The sequence below is a fragment of the Panicum virgatum genome, chromosome 5N, assembly GCF_016808335.1.
Source record: "Panicum virgatum strain AP13 chromosome 5N, P.virgatum_v5, whole genome shotgun sequence".
NCBI lineage: Eukaryota > Viridiplantae > Streptophyta > Magnoliopsida > Poales > Poaceae > Panicum > Panicum virgatum.
In genome coordinates this window covers 40,101,859-40,119,850 of record NC_053149.1, presented here as the reverse complement: position 1 = coordinate 40,119,850, position 17,992 = coordinate 40,101,859, and the positions used below count along the sequence as shown (strand labels likewise).

General features: G+C 47.4%; 4 protein-coding genes across 5 annotated transcripts; 3 read left to right on the top strand and 1 right to left on the bottom strand.

Annotated features, from left to right (window-relative positions):
• Positions 1-1,158: 1,158 nt before the first annotated feature.
• On the top strand, positions 1,159-3,298 carry LOC120671882 (sugar transport protein MST8-like). Its single transcript, XM_039952143.1, has 4 exons — positions 1,159-1,353; positions 1,458-1,780; positions 1,903-2,532; positions 2,633-3,298. Exons 1-4 carry the CDS (start codon positions 1,227-1,229, stop codon positions 3,104-3,106), a joined length of 1,554 nt encoding a protein of 517 aa, XP_039808077.1. The 5' UTR covers positions 1,159-1,226; the 3' UTR covers positions 3,107-3,298.
• Positions 3,299-3,890: 592 nt separating this feature from the next.
• LOC120676965 lies at positions 3,891-6,013 on the top strand. The gene is made up of 7 exons (XM_039958311.1): positions 3,891-4,064; positions 4,602-4,904; positions 4,996-5,039; positions 5,128-5,190; positions 5,333-5,465; positions 5,551-5,590; positions 5,670-6,013. The coding sequence occupies exons 1-6, from the start codon at positions 3,953-3,955 to the stop codon at positions 5,583-5,585; spliced, it is 690 nt and encodes a 229-aa protein (XP_039814245.1). The 5' UTR covers positions 3,891-3,952; the 3' UTR covers positions 5,586-5,590; positions 5,670-6,013.
• Positions 6,014-7,036: 1,023 nt separating this feature from the next.
• On the top strand, positions 7,037-8,035 carry LOC120676024 (ATP-dependent RNA helicase DED1-like). The gene has a single exon (XM_039957237.1). The coding sequence runs from the start codon at positions 7,210-7,212 to the stop codon at positions 7,606-7,608; it is 399 nt and encodes a 132-aa protein (XP_039813171.1). The 5' UTR covers positions 7,037-7,209; the 3' UTR covers positions 7,609-8,035.
• A 2,908-nt stretch (positions 8,036-10,943) lies between these two features.
• Positions 10,944-15,750, bottom strand: LOC120675809 (pentatricopeptide repeat-containing protein At5g61400-like). 2 transcript variants are annotated; one of them, XM_039957018.1, is made up of 2 exons: positions 14,019-15,750; positions 10,944-12,880 (listed from the first exon to the last, which is right to left on the bottom strand). In XM_039957018.1, the coding sequence occupies exons 1-2, from the start codon at positions 15,706-15,708 to the stop codon at positions 12,765-12,767; spliced, it is 1,806 nt and encodes a 601-aa protein (XP_039812952.1). In that variant the 5' UTR covers positions 15,709-15,750; the 3' UTR covers positions 10,944-12,764. The 2 variants fall into 2 exon arrangements, with proteins under 2 accessions (XP_039812952.1, XP_039812951.1); XM_039957017.1 differs by having other exon boundaries at positions 12,767-12,880; positions 13,710-15,748.
• Positions 15,751-17,992: the final 2,242 nt, after the last annotated feature.

Below are 17,992 nucleotides of genomic sequence, written 5' to 3'. Positions count from 1 at the left end.
GGCAGGAGGGCGGCAGGCACCCGCCAAGGACCTCGCGCAAAAAAAAATTATTTTAATTTATATATAGGTCCGTACCGCCGGGGGGCGGTAGGCCATAGAGCTGTAAAATCTAAAACTAAAAATATATTTCTGCAAAAACTTTTTTTGAAAAATATAAAAATAAAAAAGACACTAGGTACCGTGGGAGTGTGGTGCGAAGACGAGTAGGTTGGGCCTTGTGCGGTACGCCGGGCGGCCCCGTTTCGCTCGATGAATGAGTCAGCCCAGCAACGAAGAAATATGTCCGAGCCAATACTGCCCATCAAAGCTAACCCAAGATACGGAATACCTTTCGTCAGGTGTAAAAAAAACCCGTCAAAACAAATAAATCCACAGGCTCCGAGCATCTCCAAAAGCTTTTATATTTTATATTTTGGATGAATTAGCTAAAAAAAAGAAAAAAAAGACAAAAAAAAACTCATATCTAATAGAAACTCTATCTACCTTGTTTTCTATCCAGAGAGTGCCACTGGGCATCTTTGCCTAGCGCTGAGCGCTAGCCATTTCTTTTTGGATTTTAAAGAAACTGTTGAATTTCATCTCTTTTTCGCTAGTTATTTTATTTTACATAATAGCTATATTAAGATTTTAGCTATCCGTAAATACAAGAGCTCTTGGAGATGCTCTGACACCGTGACATGATCAATGCTAGCGTGGCACGCACAGTAATCCGACGTGGAGCTAGTAGCCATCCGCCACGGATGCAATCGATCATATGTATCTACTCGGTGGCTAGCTGTAGCTGCCTGCCGGCGTAGTGCGGCGTCGGGTACTCTGTACACGTTGAGGAGATGGATGGATCCTATTTTTCGGCACGCAGAGCTGTTCGAGATGAGTTTGTTACCGTGGGTCCGAGGGACTCGCGTACGTCCTCGATAGCGTAGGATCCATGGGATAATATCACGGTCGATCTAGCTGGCAATCACAGGGTCATTATCCAAAAAAAAATAGCATGGTCAGTAATGAACAGTTTTTACTGGATGGATGGATTTACTTGGATTACAGTTGATCGGATAAGATTGATAGGGCTCTATTATCTCTCCAAGACTCTAACTACCTTCTCCTTCTATCTACTAGTGTTCCATATAAATACCTACGGTAATTAACTCGGCTGCCAACTCCTCCTACTTCGTCGTCTCTTCCTATCCCCTCCTCTTCTCTCCGGGCGCAGTCGCAGTGCATCGATCATGGCCGGCAGCAGCTCCGCCGACAAGGGCAAGGAGTACCCGGGGAAGATGACCGTCTTCGTCTTCCTCGCATGCCTCGTAGCCTCCTCCGGCGGCCTCATCTTCGGCTACGACATCGGCATCTCCGGTAAGTATTGATCATCCATCGACCATGGATGGATCTGTCGTTGATCGAGTTCGATCGGCCACTCATGAAGTCCGGATGATGAGAGACGCAATCCAATGCTGCAGGCGGCGTGACGTCCATGGACCCGTTCCTGATCAAGTTCTTCCCGTCGGTGTACGCCAAGGAGCAGGAGGTGGTGGAGACCAACCAGTACTGCAAGTTCGACAGCACGCTGCTCACGCTCTTCACCTCCTCGCTCTACCTCGCCGCGCTCGTCGCCTCCCTCTTCGCCGGATACATCACCAAGAAGTGCGGCCGCAGGGTGTCCATGCTCGGCGGCGGCGTCATCTTCCTCGCCGGCGCCATCCTCAACGGCCTCGCGCAGAACGTCGCCATGCTCATCATCGGGAGGATCTTCCTCGGCATCGGCGTCGGCTTCAGCAATCAGGTATATATATATAGTAGTAATTAAGATCTGCTATATATAGTAATTAATATAAGATTATTGGATCAGGAAACTGATCGAATCTACTCCAATATATATAATTTGCATGATGTGCAAATGTGCAGTCCGTGCCGCTGTACCTGTCGGAGATGGCGCCGGCCAAGATGCGCGGCATGCTCAACATCAGCTTCCAGCTCATGATCACCATCGGCATCCTGGCCGCCAACCTCATCAACTACTTCACGGCCAAGATCCCCGGCGGCTGGGGCTGGCGCGTCGGCCTGGGCCTCGCCGCCGTCCCGGCCGTCATCATGGTCGGCGGCTCCATCTTCCTCCCCGACACGCCCAACTCCCTGGTCGCCCGGGGCAAGCCGGAGAAGGCCCGCGCCATGCTCCGCCGCATCCGCGGCACCGACGACGTCGACCTCGAGTTCGACGACCTCGTCGCGGCCAGCGACGCCACCGAGGCCATCGCCAACCCCTGGAGCACGCTCCTGCAGCGCCGGTACCGGCCGCAGCTGGCTATGGCCCTCCTCATCCCGACGCTCCAGCAGCTCACGGGGATCAACGTCGTCATGTTCTACGCCCCCGTCCTCTTCAAGACCATCGGCTTCGGCGGCACCGCCTCGCTCATGTCCGCCGTCATCACCGGCCTCGTCAACATGTTCGCCACCTTCGTCTCCATCGCCACCGTCGACCGCCTCGGCCGCCGCAAGCTCCTCCTCCAGGGCGGCACCCAGATGATCCTCGCCCAGGTACGGAGTACTATTATCTTTCTTGTAATTAATTATTACAAAATCCATTCATCATTATCCTGTCAACATTAACAATAATCCAATTTTAATTTGTCGGCAGTTCGTGCTGGGGACGCTGATCGCGGCCAAGTTCGGGACGAGCGGCGTGGCGGAGATCTCGCGGCCGTACGCCATCGGCGTGGTGTTCTGCATCTGCGTGTTCGTGTCGGCGTTCGCGTGGTCGTGGGGCCCGCTGGGGTGGCTGGTGCCGAGCGAGATCTTCCCGCTGGAGATCCGGTCGGCGGCGCAGAGCGCGGTGGTGGTGTTCAACATGATCTTCACCTTCGTCATCGCGCAGGTCTTCCTCGTGCTGCTCTGCCGCCTCAAGTTCGGCCTCTTCTATTTCTTCGGCGCATGGGAGGTGGCCATGACGCTCTTCGTCTACTTCTTCCTGCCGGAGACCAAGGGGATCCCCATCGAGGAGATGGACACCATCTGGGGCCAGCACTGGTACTGGAAGCGATTCGTCGACGGCGGCGGCGGCGGCGGCGGCGGCAAGAACAACAAGGTCGAGATGACGTCCACGGCCGTATGACAGTAGTAGTGCTAGCTAGCTAGTCGATCATCAGTTCGTGAAATGTTCAGTTCAGTGCTGAACGCTGATTGATCAGCGAGCATCTCGAGTGTCATCATATACCTGTTACTGTAATGGTAAACAAAATTAGGACTTAATTATATAAAGAGTGTCGATCTAGGCATGTGTTATTTACCACAGATGCAGGCTACAGCATGGTGTTTCAAACTGGTTGCTCCACACACACAAAAAGAAAAGGATGTTTCAAACTGAACTGAACAATCTGCAGTTCTGCACAGGCAATGCTCCTAGCACGCTGCAGTATACATGTGGCAGATCCGACACTTTATATTCTACCGGTTAATATTGTTCTGCTGCCTTGCTTGGCTTAGCTGACGCTATCGATAGAAACAGTTAGGCCTTCTTTCATGACTGCTAACTACCATTTAGAAACAGTTTTGCGTACAAATTGGACCAAAATTGAGAAGGAACACGGTGAACACGGAAACGTAGAGTAACAACGGAATTCCAGTAACAAACACAATAAGATTTGGCCCAAACGTGACAAATGGGCCAGGCTGAATTCAAGACAATAGACAGAAAATAATACAAAACAGCCCACAAGGAATATCACATGAGAAATCGACAATATAACAAGATATAATCACCAATCACAAAACTAGTTAGCCGTAAAATTAATTGACTGATGACGAAACCAAAAAAAAAAATACTCCAGACTCCAGGGGCAGAAACACGGGAGGGCTGGGAATGGGCCGTCAACAAAACTTGGGCTAAAAAGAGGAAACAATATTTTTGCCGGTTTCTCTTCTCCTCCCGAAATCTTCCCCTTTCACTTGATCCTCCTCGATGCCGCCGAGGAGGCGGCGGCGAGCGCCCCCCACCGAACCGCAGCCGGAGGAGCCTCCAGGCGCCGACGCGTCGTTGGAGGAGCGGCTGGCATGGGAAAGCCACCAAGAAAGTACGGGCACCCTAAACCCCTCCCCACTCCCTCCTTCCCCATCTATGCCAGCGGAATGCGCTGAATTTCCCCTCTTAATTGATGCACCTTGCAAACATTTCATTAGGATGCCAAGGATTTCGTTGCTCTCAAGTATATTGCGCTAGCTGTACCCGTTGATCAAGCGGAATGGGTGGCTCACTTGGCCCTGTTTCTCGGGAGCTCTTATTGGCAGCAAAGTATTATCCACTTCCACAGCTGATTTGGCTAGCTGTTCGAGTTCTTAGACTGAAGAATCATATGAATCTAACAAAAATTATGTGAAACTACCATCATGAATGGCTCCAGAAAACCTGATGGTGGGTTAAACTGTTGAAAGTAGTTCTGTTTAAGCAGATTCAGAAGAGTGGCTTCAAACTATGATTCAATATATCCTGCTGAGGCGCTATTGTTGAAGGCCAATTGAATGTACTGTTCAATTGTTCATCGCATTTGGTACTCTCATACAATGATTATTATCCAAATTGCAAATTGCTAATCCAGGGTTCCAATAAACAGGTGAACGCCAGATTACTGCCATCGAAGCGGTCAAAGAAGCAGAGGCTGGGGACATACGTTCTCAGTTGCAATTGGTGCGGTCCTACTTATCCAAGGAGCAGCTAGAGGCAAATGCCTTGGAATATTTTCAGGAGAACTTGCCCAATTTATCAGTTGTCTCTAATGAAAAATATGATGTGCTTGAGCTGAAATGGAATGACGGTGACACATGCATAAATGAAGAATTTGTAGATGACACGATTCTGCAAGCTTCGAATGCATCATTGCCAACTGCTGGTGGTCTTCAGTTCCCGGGAGTTTCAGGTTTGATCATCTCACCTACCAATAGTTTATTTACTTGATGGGAACTAACCAGTAGCAACCTGCTTAAATCATTTCATCACCACATTTGCAGTTGGAAAGGACTTGTATGGGCGCACTAGCAGTTTCAGTGATTTTGTAAGTATTTCTGTCATTCTGTGTGTCCAGACACCATATGTTTCTGCTTTACCCTTCACTATTCTTATTAGTGTATGTTGCTCTGAAGGCTTGGAGTGAGCTACCTGAAGGCCAAATGGCAGGAGCAGGAGATGCTTTTCAGACACCTGGGGTATGCATTTTTCCTCTGTGGTTTACACACTTGGTAAAATATTGTATTACTTTAATTTGTAATTCTGCATTACGCATCATGTTTGCTCCAAGTGGATGAGTTGCTTCTAGATTGCAAGAGTTTAAACATGATCCTTCAACAGGTTGTGAGTAACCAGCTGTCATTTGGCATGACACCAAAAACCGTAAGGTTACCCAAGAATGGTGAGATGCTCCTATCTGTGCATGGTTCACCTCTTGGGGTCTACAAAGAAGAAAATTTAGAAGCTATTAAGGGTATCCATCCTTTTCTGCTGCTAACTTTCCTTTATCATAAGCGTCATTTGGTGTTTCCCATTGTCTAACCATTTTTCTCTTCCAGAATCTGGTAATGGAACTGAAGACGCTCCCAGCTAATGCAGGTATTACTAGTAAGAAGTTGTGTGATTGGTTCCTCACAGCGTTTACACTTCTATCTCTTGATTGTTATTTACACTGCAGGATGTTACCATCCCTCGAGGTTTTGACAATAACCTAAATGCTGCTAATCAAGAGTTTGACAATGTACTCTGTTAACTAATCCTGTTGTGCTGCCAATGGGTGGCTAGTTAAATGGGCTACAGCTGACACTGACAACTCAAGTATCGTGAATCTCTCGGTCTTGAATGTTTATACAGGCAGGAATTGATGTGGGGTTCAATCCTCTCTTCAGTTCCTTTCTTCTTTGAATCTTTACGAAACAGGGGTGCCAACTCCTTTTATGCGCAGAAGATAAACTGGCTTAATGTATTTAGGTAACTCCGTAAATTTGATGAATAAAAGTTTTAGGGTGCCGTCTTTATTCAGCTGAGATGGTGTATCAAGGGCTTGGGCATTGTTCTTGTTGGCATTCCTGCCCTGCCATGAGGCCAGCAAAAAAAAAAAAAAAAAAAAAAACAGTTGAGGAAGAGGTGCGTCCTGTGAGCAGTTACTGTCACTCTTTGACTCTTTATGCGTGCGAGGGCTAGAGCCTGGTTGCAGGCATTTTGTTATTCTTCTGTGTTTGAAAACTTAATTAGAGATATAGAGCAGCCTTAATCTCAGCATGACCTAGGCAATGCACATATGTCCTCACATAGTCTGCTGACACCTCCCTCCAACCAACCGAAGTTATAGGTGGTAAAGAATCTTATAATTTGACTTACATAATTTAGTGGACGAACTTTAAAAGAATCGGGCTCTAGTCCTATATAATTTTAAGTTAAAAATATATAAAAATTAAATTGAATTACGAAGGAATCACTAGGACCATGGTTTACCACTCGCGCACACACAATCCAACCCGCGTCGGCTGGCCGACCACGAACCAACTTGATTAGTTCCCGCGTTATCAGCTCTAATCCCATGTGTAAACCTACCAGAAGATACCACTGCCACCGCACCAATTCGCTCCGCTTGAAATTAAATCAAAATCCACATCAACCACTTAGGTCGGTCGGCTCCTCCTCCTTTTTCTTGTTGAATTTAAAATAAAAAACGCAAAAGAAATATTTCATTTCTCGAGCAAAAAATTCAGACGGCCACGGCAACTGGCATTATTCCAACACGCGGCCGTTGACAAAACCGCGCGCTTGGATGCTTAGTCTAGCTGCATCCAAAATTCCAAAACTTTATAAGATTTCCCGTCACATCAAATCTTTGAACGCATACATAAAATATTATATGTAGTTAAACAAATAATTAATTATACAGTTTGTCTATAATTTGCGAGACGAATCTTTTGAGCCTAGTTAACCCATAATCGAATAATAATTACCAAATACAAACAGAAGTACTTACAGTACCAAAATTCCAAACATTTTTACAACTAAACAAGGCCCAGTCTGCCGTTTCCATCCCAAATTCCCAACCCAGCAGACATTCCCAACCACCAAAGCCTCCGCCGCCTCCCTCCATTTCTTCTCTGCTTCGTCCTCCCAACCCGTCGCTGAGCACCCGCTACGAATCGCCCAGAAAAGCTCTCCTCCTCCGCCTCGCCCGCCAAGAATTTGTGGTATCTGCCATGGACCGGTCCAAGTCGTACGCCGGCGGGCGCATGCAGATCGAGCCGTACTACGGCAGCGGCGGCGGCGCGCGGCCGGACTTCCGGTCCTACTCGTACAGCGCCGGCGGCGGCGTCGGAGGCGGGATGGGGATGTCGTCGTACTCGTACCAGTACGAGTACGGGTACGGCGGCGGCGCGGCGGGGGCGGGGGCGGGGGCGGCGGCGGACGGGGACCTGAAGCGGAGCAAGTCGTCGAAGCGGCGGTGGCTGGCGCTGGGGGACCCGGACTTGGATCGCAAGCGGCGGGTGGTGGCGTACAAGGCCTACGCCGTGGAGGGCAAGGTGAAGGGCTCCTTCCGCAAGAGCTTCAAGTGGATCAAGGACCGCTACCTCCACCTCGTCTACGGATGGTCCTGACTCCTGACTCCTGAAGCAAATCAGCAGCAGCAACCTCTAGTTTTGGCTGCCTCTTCTTCGATTCTCTCTCCGTTCAAGTGTTCATGCTTGTTTGCTTGCTTGCTTCGATCATGGTGAGTACGACACGATCGAGTAAATATTAGTAAGAAACAGTATACATACACATTACACGCTGCTTCGATTTTCCTTCTCCTTTTTCGGGGGCTTTGGTAGTAGATGGTGTTTGTTCTTGATCGATGATGATACTTCAAACAGTCGAGTGTTATATCCCAAAGAAAAAAAAAACAGGTCAAGTTGTGTTTGATGGATGATGTAACCTAATGAAGGGGATGTTGTTCGAAATTGTTCTTGGATGAGTCCATCGATCGTTTGATCTTCTCAGCTCTTCTAGATGGGCTGTGTTCAGATGTAACAAGCTCTTTGATTTGTTCAACTTTTTTCTGGTCAATTAGTGCGCGCTGCTGACGCGATTAGCTTTGCGTGCGTGGAAGGGCCAAGGAAATTAAAACTTTCACTGATTTTGACTGGTGGAAAAACCGGTTGATTTTATCTGTTTTTGATTGATTAAATAGTATTCTGTGATAGAAAATAAATCGGAATAAATTGAAAATAGAAAAGCCGGAATACATGCAAATAAGTCTTCCATGGATGGATCGGTTGGCGATCCATGACATAAGCGAAGCATGCCTCTCCTCAGTTTTTATTGTAACGAGTTCTTTACACAAGTCTTCAGCATCACTATACCAGTATAATACCATTAATTTGACGAGTGTGCACCAGTCGTCTCAGCTAACAAGTATGGTTTGTGAATTTGTTTCGTTTGTTTACTGCGTCCACTAGCTGGACGTACACGTAACCGAGCTTACGCGATAAATGGTTTTTTAGTCTGAAATGATTTTTTTTTAAAAGGAAGTCTAAATGAAATGGACAGAAAGTTGCGACGAATAGTACTCGGTGTCTCACTCTACCTTTCGTCTGTATGATCAGACTCAGACAAGAGGAGGTTTATTAACTCCTCAACAATTTACAACAAAATGTAGGGGTTTCGTGCAAATATTTTTGAGAAACACAATACATATTCATAAATACGCACTCATTCAATTCAATTTTATGAAAACACGCACACAACCATACTGGTAGGAGCATACGCTCACAAATACACACATACTCTCAATCCTATGAAAACATGCACGTAATTTTATCCCTACGAGCATCTTCAAGACACTGAGTCGATAGACCTTCAAAATTAACGAAGTCATCTTAAGTGTCTCGCTATCCATAGAAATATTGTCTACCATTGAAAGAATAACGCCGATTAAATTATAGAATAAATTTAGAAAAATACACACACCTATGTTGAGTCGGGAAATAGATTCCACCACATGAAACCTTAGCCACAGAGCAAGTTTGAATTCTGCTAACGATAAATCCACCGTCAGTCCATCGATTGCGTAGTTGCATATGCATGTATCAGTGAGTGATGATGGTGCAGCTTTAATTTGCTACCGATGGAGATGGGCCATGGGATCCCAGAGCACCGCTAAGTACTCAACCCTGGACGTCGATGTGCTCGATCCTGCGGCGGCCAGCTGGGCGCCTTCGAAGTTCGACGGGGTCCACACACAAAACAGATATTCCTGGCGCACATGGACATGGACAGACAGGGACAAGATGGTGGCGGGCGCCTGACGCGGCTAAGCATAAGCTATAGTAGATGAACCAGACGGGCCCTGTCGCTAGCTGTTGCTATCACTACCACGCGCGTAGCTGACAAACCCCAAAATTCTTCCGTTCCAAAGCTCTGAGACACGGGCGGGGGCCTTCATCTACTGTTCTTCCTTCCTCGTGTCAGCAACTAAGCATGCACTTTGACTCTGCCGTGGGTGCCGGTGATCGGCAGCGTAAACCGGCCTGATTAAGTTTTCTGCGAGTTTAATGCTAGATACGGAGTACGTGTATTCCTGGTCTGTGCAGATGTATAAAGTTACAGTTGCTTTGTTGCTATAAAAGAATGCCTAACTTGTAGCTGAATGCTGATCAAGTTAGCAATCGGGAGATTACGGCCGGATTGGTTCCTTTGGATAAAGGAGCACATGCTGATTCAGAAAGAGGAAGAGGAAAAAGGCATTATCGAAAGTTGCGACTACAAGTTTTTCAAAAAAAAAAATAGTTTCCGCACCTTGGTTTTGGCTATTTCAAATTTATATACGTACAGAAGAAAAACAATCGCTGTTTGGTTACTAAACCGGGAAAACCTATAAAAACAGCACCAGATAAGTTATTAGGATGGCTAACTTTTTCATTATTTGTATGGTAAATTTTCGTTTACATTATTGAAGTATCTCTGCCTGGCATTGAATAGAGAAGCAGAGCATGTTTCCCGTCACATCAGCTTTAGTATTTCGTGTAAATCCTGAAGGTCTGAAGCCGTGGCAATTGCTCCCTCCAGTCACAAGTGACGCTTTCCCTATTCTTAACTTTGATTGATTACTTTTTATGTGTTGAGTTTGGATATTGAAAAAATGGTATGAGCCTACTTGTCTCTAACTTTAGTTTAATAAAAACGTTCCTTTACCATGTTTGATAAATATTTATAATAACGAAAGGTACTACTTAAACTTAGGTTCGAAAACTCTGTTGATATCCAATATACTGTATCACTTATTTGTAACTGGACGGAGTAAACCTACAGCCATCAGGTACTACCCACTTTGTGGAAAAGACAGCTATAACAATCCAAGGTGGGAAAATGAATGTGCTATACATTAGATATATGAGCAATAACACGAAACCTGTTTTGAAAATGAACATACGATTTTTCCTGATAAAGGAAAACCAAACATTCCAGCCTCTGAATTATAGCGCTATATACCCTTTTTCTAGATAACGGAAAAGCTTCCGTTTTTGCATTATGATGCATACATCCATTGCCACATTATTACTCATCCAAATCATGAACTCTGAATGGGGTGAAAAAATATAAAATATATACTATACATGACGTCAACGGCCATCAACTTCATAACATGGCATGCTTGTGTGATATCCTCTCACCATTCTTTTGCAACAATCTCTAAGATAGTATGTGCCCCTGTAAACCGCATTTATAAAGGATGTTATAGATTTATTATTGAAAACATCATCGCACCTACATAATCATATATCCTAAAAGAGAGCAGCCACCCCCACTAAAGCTTTTCTTATTTGCTTAATTCCCATGTTGACAAGCTAATCATCTATGATATAATTAAAAAAAATCTTTCTATTTCCGTGAAGATTGTTTTGACTTTCATCGGACCTGTCTAGAATTGGGAGTCATCAGGCTTCTGTTCCATTTAAGTGATAGTTTTGCCATATTTAAAATCCTCACAGTGGTCGTCCGATTCAGCAAGTACTGCCACTTTATCCTCCTCGCGCACCCCTACACAGCGGAATCAGTGGCCAACGTCTTCTTCGCCGAGATCGTTCGACTACACGGCGTTCCACATGATCGGTCGACTTCTTCGCCACAGTCCATGGTCTCGGACCGGGACCTCGTCTTCACCTCCAAATTCTGGCGCGAGCTCATGCATCTGATCGGTGCCAAGCTGCACATGACATCGGCTTTCCACCCCCAGTCCGACGGCCAGACGGAGGCAGCCAACAAGGTCATCGTCATGTACCTGCGCTGCTTCACCGGCGATCGTCCCCGACAGTGGCTACGCTGGCTCCCATGGACGGAGTACATCTACAACACCGCCTACCAGTCAGCCCTCCGCGACACGCCGTTCAGGGTCGTCTACGGCCGGGACCCCCCCTCCATTCGCTCGTACGAGCCGAGGGAGACACGAGTCGCGGCGGTCGCCAAGAACATGGCGGAGCGCGACGAGTTCCTCGCTAATGTTCGTCTCCGCCTCGAGCAAGCCCAGGCGGTCTACAAACGCCACTACGACAAGGGTCACCGGGAGCTCCGCTTCGTCGTCGGCGATTGGGTTTGGCTCCGCCTGCACCAACGCTCGGCGTCCTCGCTCAAGGCGCCCACGGCTGGCAAGCTCAAGCCTCGCTACTATGGGCCATACTGCATCATCGCCGTCGTCAACGCGGTCGCCTACCAGCTCGAGCTTCCACCCCGCGCTCGACTCCACGACGTGTTCCACGTCGGCCTCCTGAAGCATTTCGTGGGAACGCCTCCGACCGCGCCGCCGAGCCTGCCGCCGGTTCACAATGGCGCTGCCGTTCCAGAACCTGAACGTGTCATCCGTTCCCGCTTGGCCAAAGGTGTTCGCCAACTCCTGGTTCACTGGAAAGGTGAGTCCGCCGTTTCTGCTACCTGGGAGGACGCCGACGGCTTCATCGACCGCTACCCCAGCTTCCAGCTCGAGGACGAGCTGCTCGTCGAGGGGGGTAGAGATGTCATGTGGGGCCGGCACTACAGCCGCCGATCGCGCCCACAGGAGCAACAGCCGGCGGCGCCAACTGGTTAGGCACAAGTTTAGGCATGTTAGCATGCAAATTAGCTACAATTAAGGGGTTTGTTCCCTCTTGTTAACCGGTCATGAGCCTATTTAGTGGATGTAATCGGCACTCTTAAAGATTAAGCAATCACAGTTATCCCTAATCTCCCTCTTCTCTCTCTACCTCTCTCTCCTTCCACCATAGAGCGCCTGAGCAAAATCCCCAGCGCCATTGCCGGCCAAGGCTACGAGCTCCGTATTCGTGGCCCTCCTGTCTTGTGTGCTAACGCCCTTGACAATAAGCTTCCAAGTTCCAACCATTGAAACAGAACATTTCAATAGACACTGAAAGTTGACCTAGATAAGCACATCCTGCAGGCACTATTAGTTTTTGCATGCTACACTAACCTACCAGTAACCAAAAGTTCATGTGCAGTCCTAGAGACATACAAGTTGGCATGCTTATATGCAAGGTAAAAACACACTAAGTGGAGATGTCTAGACATGCAACATTTTGAATCCCAATCTTAATGAATTAAGTTAATTCAATCATGAATTTATTGGATATGAGATCCAGCAGGCTAAGACAAATAACATATATGTATTAATGTGAGATCAGGAAGGCCTGCTAAATAACAGAAGAAATAATGTTACCTGTCAACCATCAATTAAAGTGACTTTGGATAGTTCCTGAAATCCTGAACACCTCAATGCTTTTTTTTTTTAGGATTTGCTACTCCATAGCCTAACCAAACATGGGCACATGGTTGGCGCGTCAGTTTGCAACCAGCACCTTCTGTAGGGCACTAGGGCTCCACGGCCAACATCAGCTATTTCCCCTGTCATTCAAACCAACACAGTAGAATCAGAGCATGTACCCAATACACATATTACAAATATAATAAATGAAAATGTCGGCCGATGAAACATCTGTAAATAGACACCTGATGTTCTCATATTAGGTGATAGGCTAGGCAAGCATAAAACTCCACCAAATTTACTCTGTTGTACAACCATCCTGGTTAGTGGTTTTCATCAACGAATACTAAAAACATGTACACCCTCTAGAGACTGCAAAGCTAGAGCTTTCGAACCACCTACATGCTTACATTTCAACATCCATAAACATCATTTAAGACTAACAATGCACAGATCACATTCACATTGATAATTAAATGAGGAATGTGATGCACAACTTTCAGCTAAGGTGCTAAAAAATATTATCACATAAAGCATACACTACTACATTGGCTCTACTAGTTAAGATTTTGGGAAATAAAGCAATCCTAATAAAATTTGATTTGCACTTCATCAAATTGCATATAATTGCAAATGTTGGGGTGCCAACTACTACCCCTAAAGGTCAGCACCAACCCTCTTGGATTTAATTAATCGAACCATGTCACCAAATCTGCCATACTTTGAGAAAAAAAAAGTTGGTTCAATTCATTGAAATAAAGAGGGTCAGTGGTGCCCCTTGGAGGCACCAATTGGCTCCTCTGCACAACTGTAAGTCTGAAACCTATCACTCATTCACTTGTGATGAAGGAATGGATGGTCAAGCATGTTCAAATAAATCCTGGTGCTAAATTTGCAAAAGAAATCCTTAAGAGTTTAAAGAATGCATGCTTATCCATATATATAAACATATAAATAAAATGAAGCAACCTTAATAACAACGTGATCCACATGATCGTCTCTAGGCTGCAGTAGGACGGATAGAGATGAGGCTTGAATCTTAGTTGAAAGCTGATTCCTAACTTGCAAAAGTTCTGGTGTCATTCAGTGGTACCTGTGACCAAATCTCAGGGCACACTGTCTTGTACCTCATTGGTTTGACACCAATCTTCACCATATCAGCATAGAGCATCATGGCATTTAAGACATAGCCAAGCATGCACTGCCCACGAATCAGTAGTGTATAGGTAAAGCTATCAGGCACCATACCTGACTTTCTCATATAAGAGAAGAGCTTACCAGCTTCGTAGTGTTGGCTATCTATGTAGAGTCCATATATCAATGTCATATATATCACACAGTTTGGAATCAAATGGTCTTCTTCAGTCGTAGAGTTTGAGAAGAAAGAATGAAGATCATTGTACTTCATCCCTGAGTACTCCATCACAAACCTGACCGCATCCTGAACCCGATTCTCTCTGCACAGACCATCAGCGAGAACTGACACTGTAATAGCATTAGGTGAAATACCTTTTTCTGTCATCTCCTTAAGCAAAAGAAAAGCAGCATCTATGCCACCATTCTTGGCATGGCCACAAATAAGAGCAGTGTATGTAACCACATTAGGCTCAATCCCTTTAGCAACCATCTCAGTGTATATAGCCATTGCTAATTGCGTATTCCCTACCTTTGAATGCCCATCTATCAAGGAGGAGTATGACACCACATTGGGCTCAATTCCAACCTCAGTCATTCTTGTGCATGTTGACAGCGCTTCCTCCAAATTCCCATTCTTGCAGTACTCATCAATCAGTGCATTGTAAGCAGCTGCATTCAGATTAGCACCAGATTGCCTCACTCCTTCAAGGAACCTGGCCGCTACCTGTGTTTGCCCTCCATCACAAAGGCCTCTCACAACTATGCTGCAGGTGAACTCATCTGGACACAACCCTAGGTGAGTCATCTCCTGATAAACTGCTAATGCTTCTCGTGGATTTCCAGATTTGAAAGCTCCATCCATCAAACTGTTAAACACAGGAACTGTAGGAGCAACCCCGAAGCTGGGCATGCTAAGAAACATCTCCTTTGCTTCACTGAACCTCTTCACCTTGCAGAAACCATCAATCAGGGTTGTAAAGATAACAGCATTTGGAACGAGGCCACTCTTCAGCAGTTCCTGGTACAGCACAAATGCACGGTTGACATCATGTATTTGACAATGGCTGCTCATCAGCACATTGTATGTGTACAGATTAGGCTGCATCCCTGCTTCCTTCATAGCATCAAACATCTGCTCAGCATCACCAATGCAGCCCTCTTCACAGAGCGCACATATCATCGTCGTGTATGTGACCACATTCGGATCAATCCGCCTCGCCACCATCTGATCCCACACTTCCTGAGCCTTCGCCACAGCACCCTGATGCCGGCACGCATTGATGAGCGTATTGTACGTCACCACGCTTGGCACCATCCCCCGGCTAAGCATTTCGTCGAACAGCTCCCAGGCGCACCCGAACCTGCGCGCTTTGACTAGCCCATCCAGAATCACGTTACACGCCGGTAGCTCCGGCAGCGTCCGAAGGCGGCGGAACACGGACAGCGCATCGTCAAGCAGCCACATCTGGCAGAGGGCGATGACGAGCACGCCGAGCGCTGGGGTCGGGGAGCTGGAGGTTGAGGCGAGAGCGGCGAAGGCTGCTCCGGCGGCGGTGGGGACGATGCAGGCGGGGCTTCGGCCGGGGGACGAAGAGGAGGCCTGGACGAGGGATTTCGTCAAACGGATAGCGTGCGCGAAGTTCTTGGCCGCGGTCGCGCCGTGGACGGCGGCGGCGAGGCGCGCGGCGCGGTCGCGGGATGGAGCTGGGGTGGCGGCGGCGGCGGCGGCCGCTGAGGGGGCGGAGAGGCTGTGGCGGCAGCGGAGATGGTGGTGGGTGGCGAGGGGGTGGCGCCGGGAGGAGAGAAGGCGGCGGAGCGACGGGTTGGGCATTGGGACGGCGGCAAATCCCCCCGTGTTTGACTACGGGTTTGTTCATTGTTCTACCATCTGATGACGTCACAACTATTTGAGCATCAAAGGTTTTTTTTTAAAAAAAAAGCTTTGAGCACCAAAGGTTTTAGGCAAAATTAGGTCCTGGACATTCAAAAAAGATGTCTTTTGCTAGAACACATCAAAAAAATTTGTCTTTGTCCAAACACACTAAAATTCTTTGGTAATTGAGTCCTGGACACTACACCTCTTATAAAAATCAGTTTTAATAGAAAGGTATGCGAAAAGACAAAATCGCCCCCTACCTATTCTTTCCCTCTCCTGCTGCCGAACGGGATGGCAAAAAAAACAAAAAAAACAAAAAACAAAACGGATCGGGACTTGTTCCTCTCGACGCCGCTCCTGCTGCTCGCCTGCCGCCAGCTTACTCCGTGGCTCCGTCAGCGCTGCTCCGGCAGCTCGCCTGCCGGCTGCCGCCAGCTTCCTCCGTCCGGCTCCCTCCCGGTGCTGCTCCTCCCTTGGCCAGTGTCCTGAGGTCGGGGGCCTCTTCCTCCCTGGGCGGCGGGAGCACGCAGGCGAGCTGGCGAGGTACTCAAGGAGGAGCTCGTCGGAGAGAACGGAGATGGGGGAGCCCTCGGCGTTGGAGCTCCGTCGCCGCCGACAGTGGCCGCTAAAGTCCGCCTCGAGCGCCGGCCACTTCCGCTGTCGTCCCCGACGCCCGCCCTTCATCCTGGCCGCGGCGAGGCGGAGCCATGCGACAGCCGCGTCGAGCCCGAGGCGCTGCTGTGCTATCTCCCGGCGCCGCCGTCGCGCTCTCGACGCTGGGCCTCGCCGTTGCCTTGCACCATCTTCTTCTCCGCCGCGTACCACGACGGTCGTACCGTCTTGTTCTTCGCCGAGTCAACGTGGTGTCTTCGGAAGGCGATGACGGCGAGGTGGAGGCGCGAGGGGAGGCGATGGCGAGCAGGATTTGGAAGAGGAGCAGGGGTATAACGGTCATTCTAGGTGGCTTTGTATTAAAAATGATTATAATAATAGGTGCAGTGTCCAGGACCAAATTACCACAAAATTATAGTGTGTTTGGGCAAAGACAATTTTTTTTGATGTGTTCTAGCAAAAGACATCTTTTTTGAATGTGCAGGACCTAATTTTGCCAAGGTTTTAAGGTGTTCTCTTGGGGAGCATGAAGCTGCTGCTACTGCTCATTGAACCCGGACGAGTTTCAACTAATCACCCATCACAAATATAGGTGTGTTTGATCGTAAGCATAATCTTCTTTTTCTGTAAGAAATTGTAAGCATAATCGTATTGGTGCCTAGGAAATGCGACAGTTTCACAGGATTTTTGTCGAATTTGATAAGAGACAATTCATTTGGCGTGATGGCGCTTAATCTCCCTCTATTTTGACAAATATAACGATAGCCAAAACTTAAAGTGAAATTAGTAATCATCTAAATTGAAACTCAACAAGAAAAAAATATGTTACACTTCACCCTTCGAACATCCAATGGAAATATTTTTCATTCGCGTTCTTGTGTGTGGAGTGATATGTATATTTCCCCTCTGTTGACACAGAATTGCGCTAAGCACACTCGAATGCTCTAGAACGCGCAAACGATCGTCAAAATGATCAGCACAGTGAATCCCTGGACGAACCGGTCTGACCAGTCTGGAGCAGAGAACTGCGCGGACCTTGAAACACGAGCTCAGGAGGGACCCGTCGGAGCTCGTGCAACTAGGATTGCTCTGAGGTCGGCAAGGCTACTCAGAACGTCTTCGCGTCGCCGGGACATGAGAAGAACAACAATTAGGGTTTAGAAAAGGTTAGTATTTGAGAGAACAAAAAGTAATGTAGATTGATTTAATTCGATTGGGAATATTTCAATCGGCCTTAATCTTTATATTTAGGCCGGAGAAGTCGTACCTAATCGGACTAGAACTGGATGGTCCGACCGGTCAGACCGGTCGGCCTCTGAGTCTGCCAAATTTAACTGTCAACACCCTCCCTGCGTGAACAGAAGTTAGGGTGTTTGTGTTGATATCCGTAAGCTGCCTCACATCTCTACTGAAATATGGTTAAGATGAGATCAACAATTTGATGACTACACTTTAGACAAGATTTGTTGGCGTGCCTAACTTTTAGATTGGTATGTTGTGGGTAGAAACAAATTAGCAACCAGATCACCACCAATGGCCCCACCTGTTTAGTCCGGACTCCGGACTACTGAGCTTCAACTAGAGTCCGAATGTCCGATTAGCACGATCATGTGCAGCCACTTGAAGT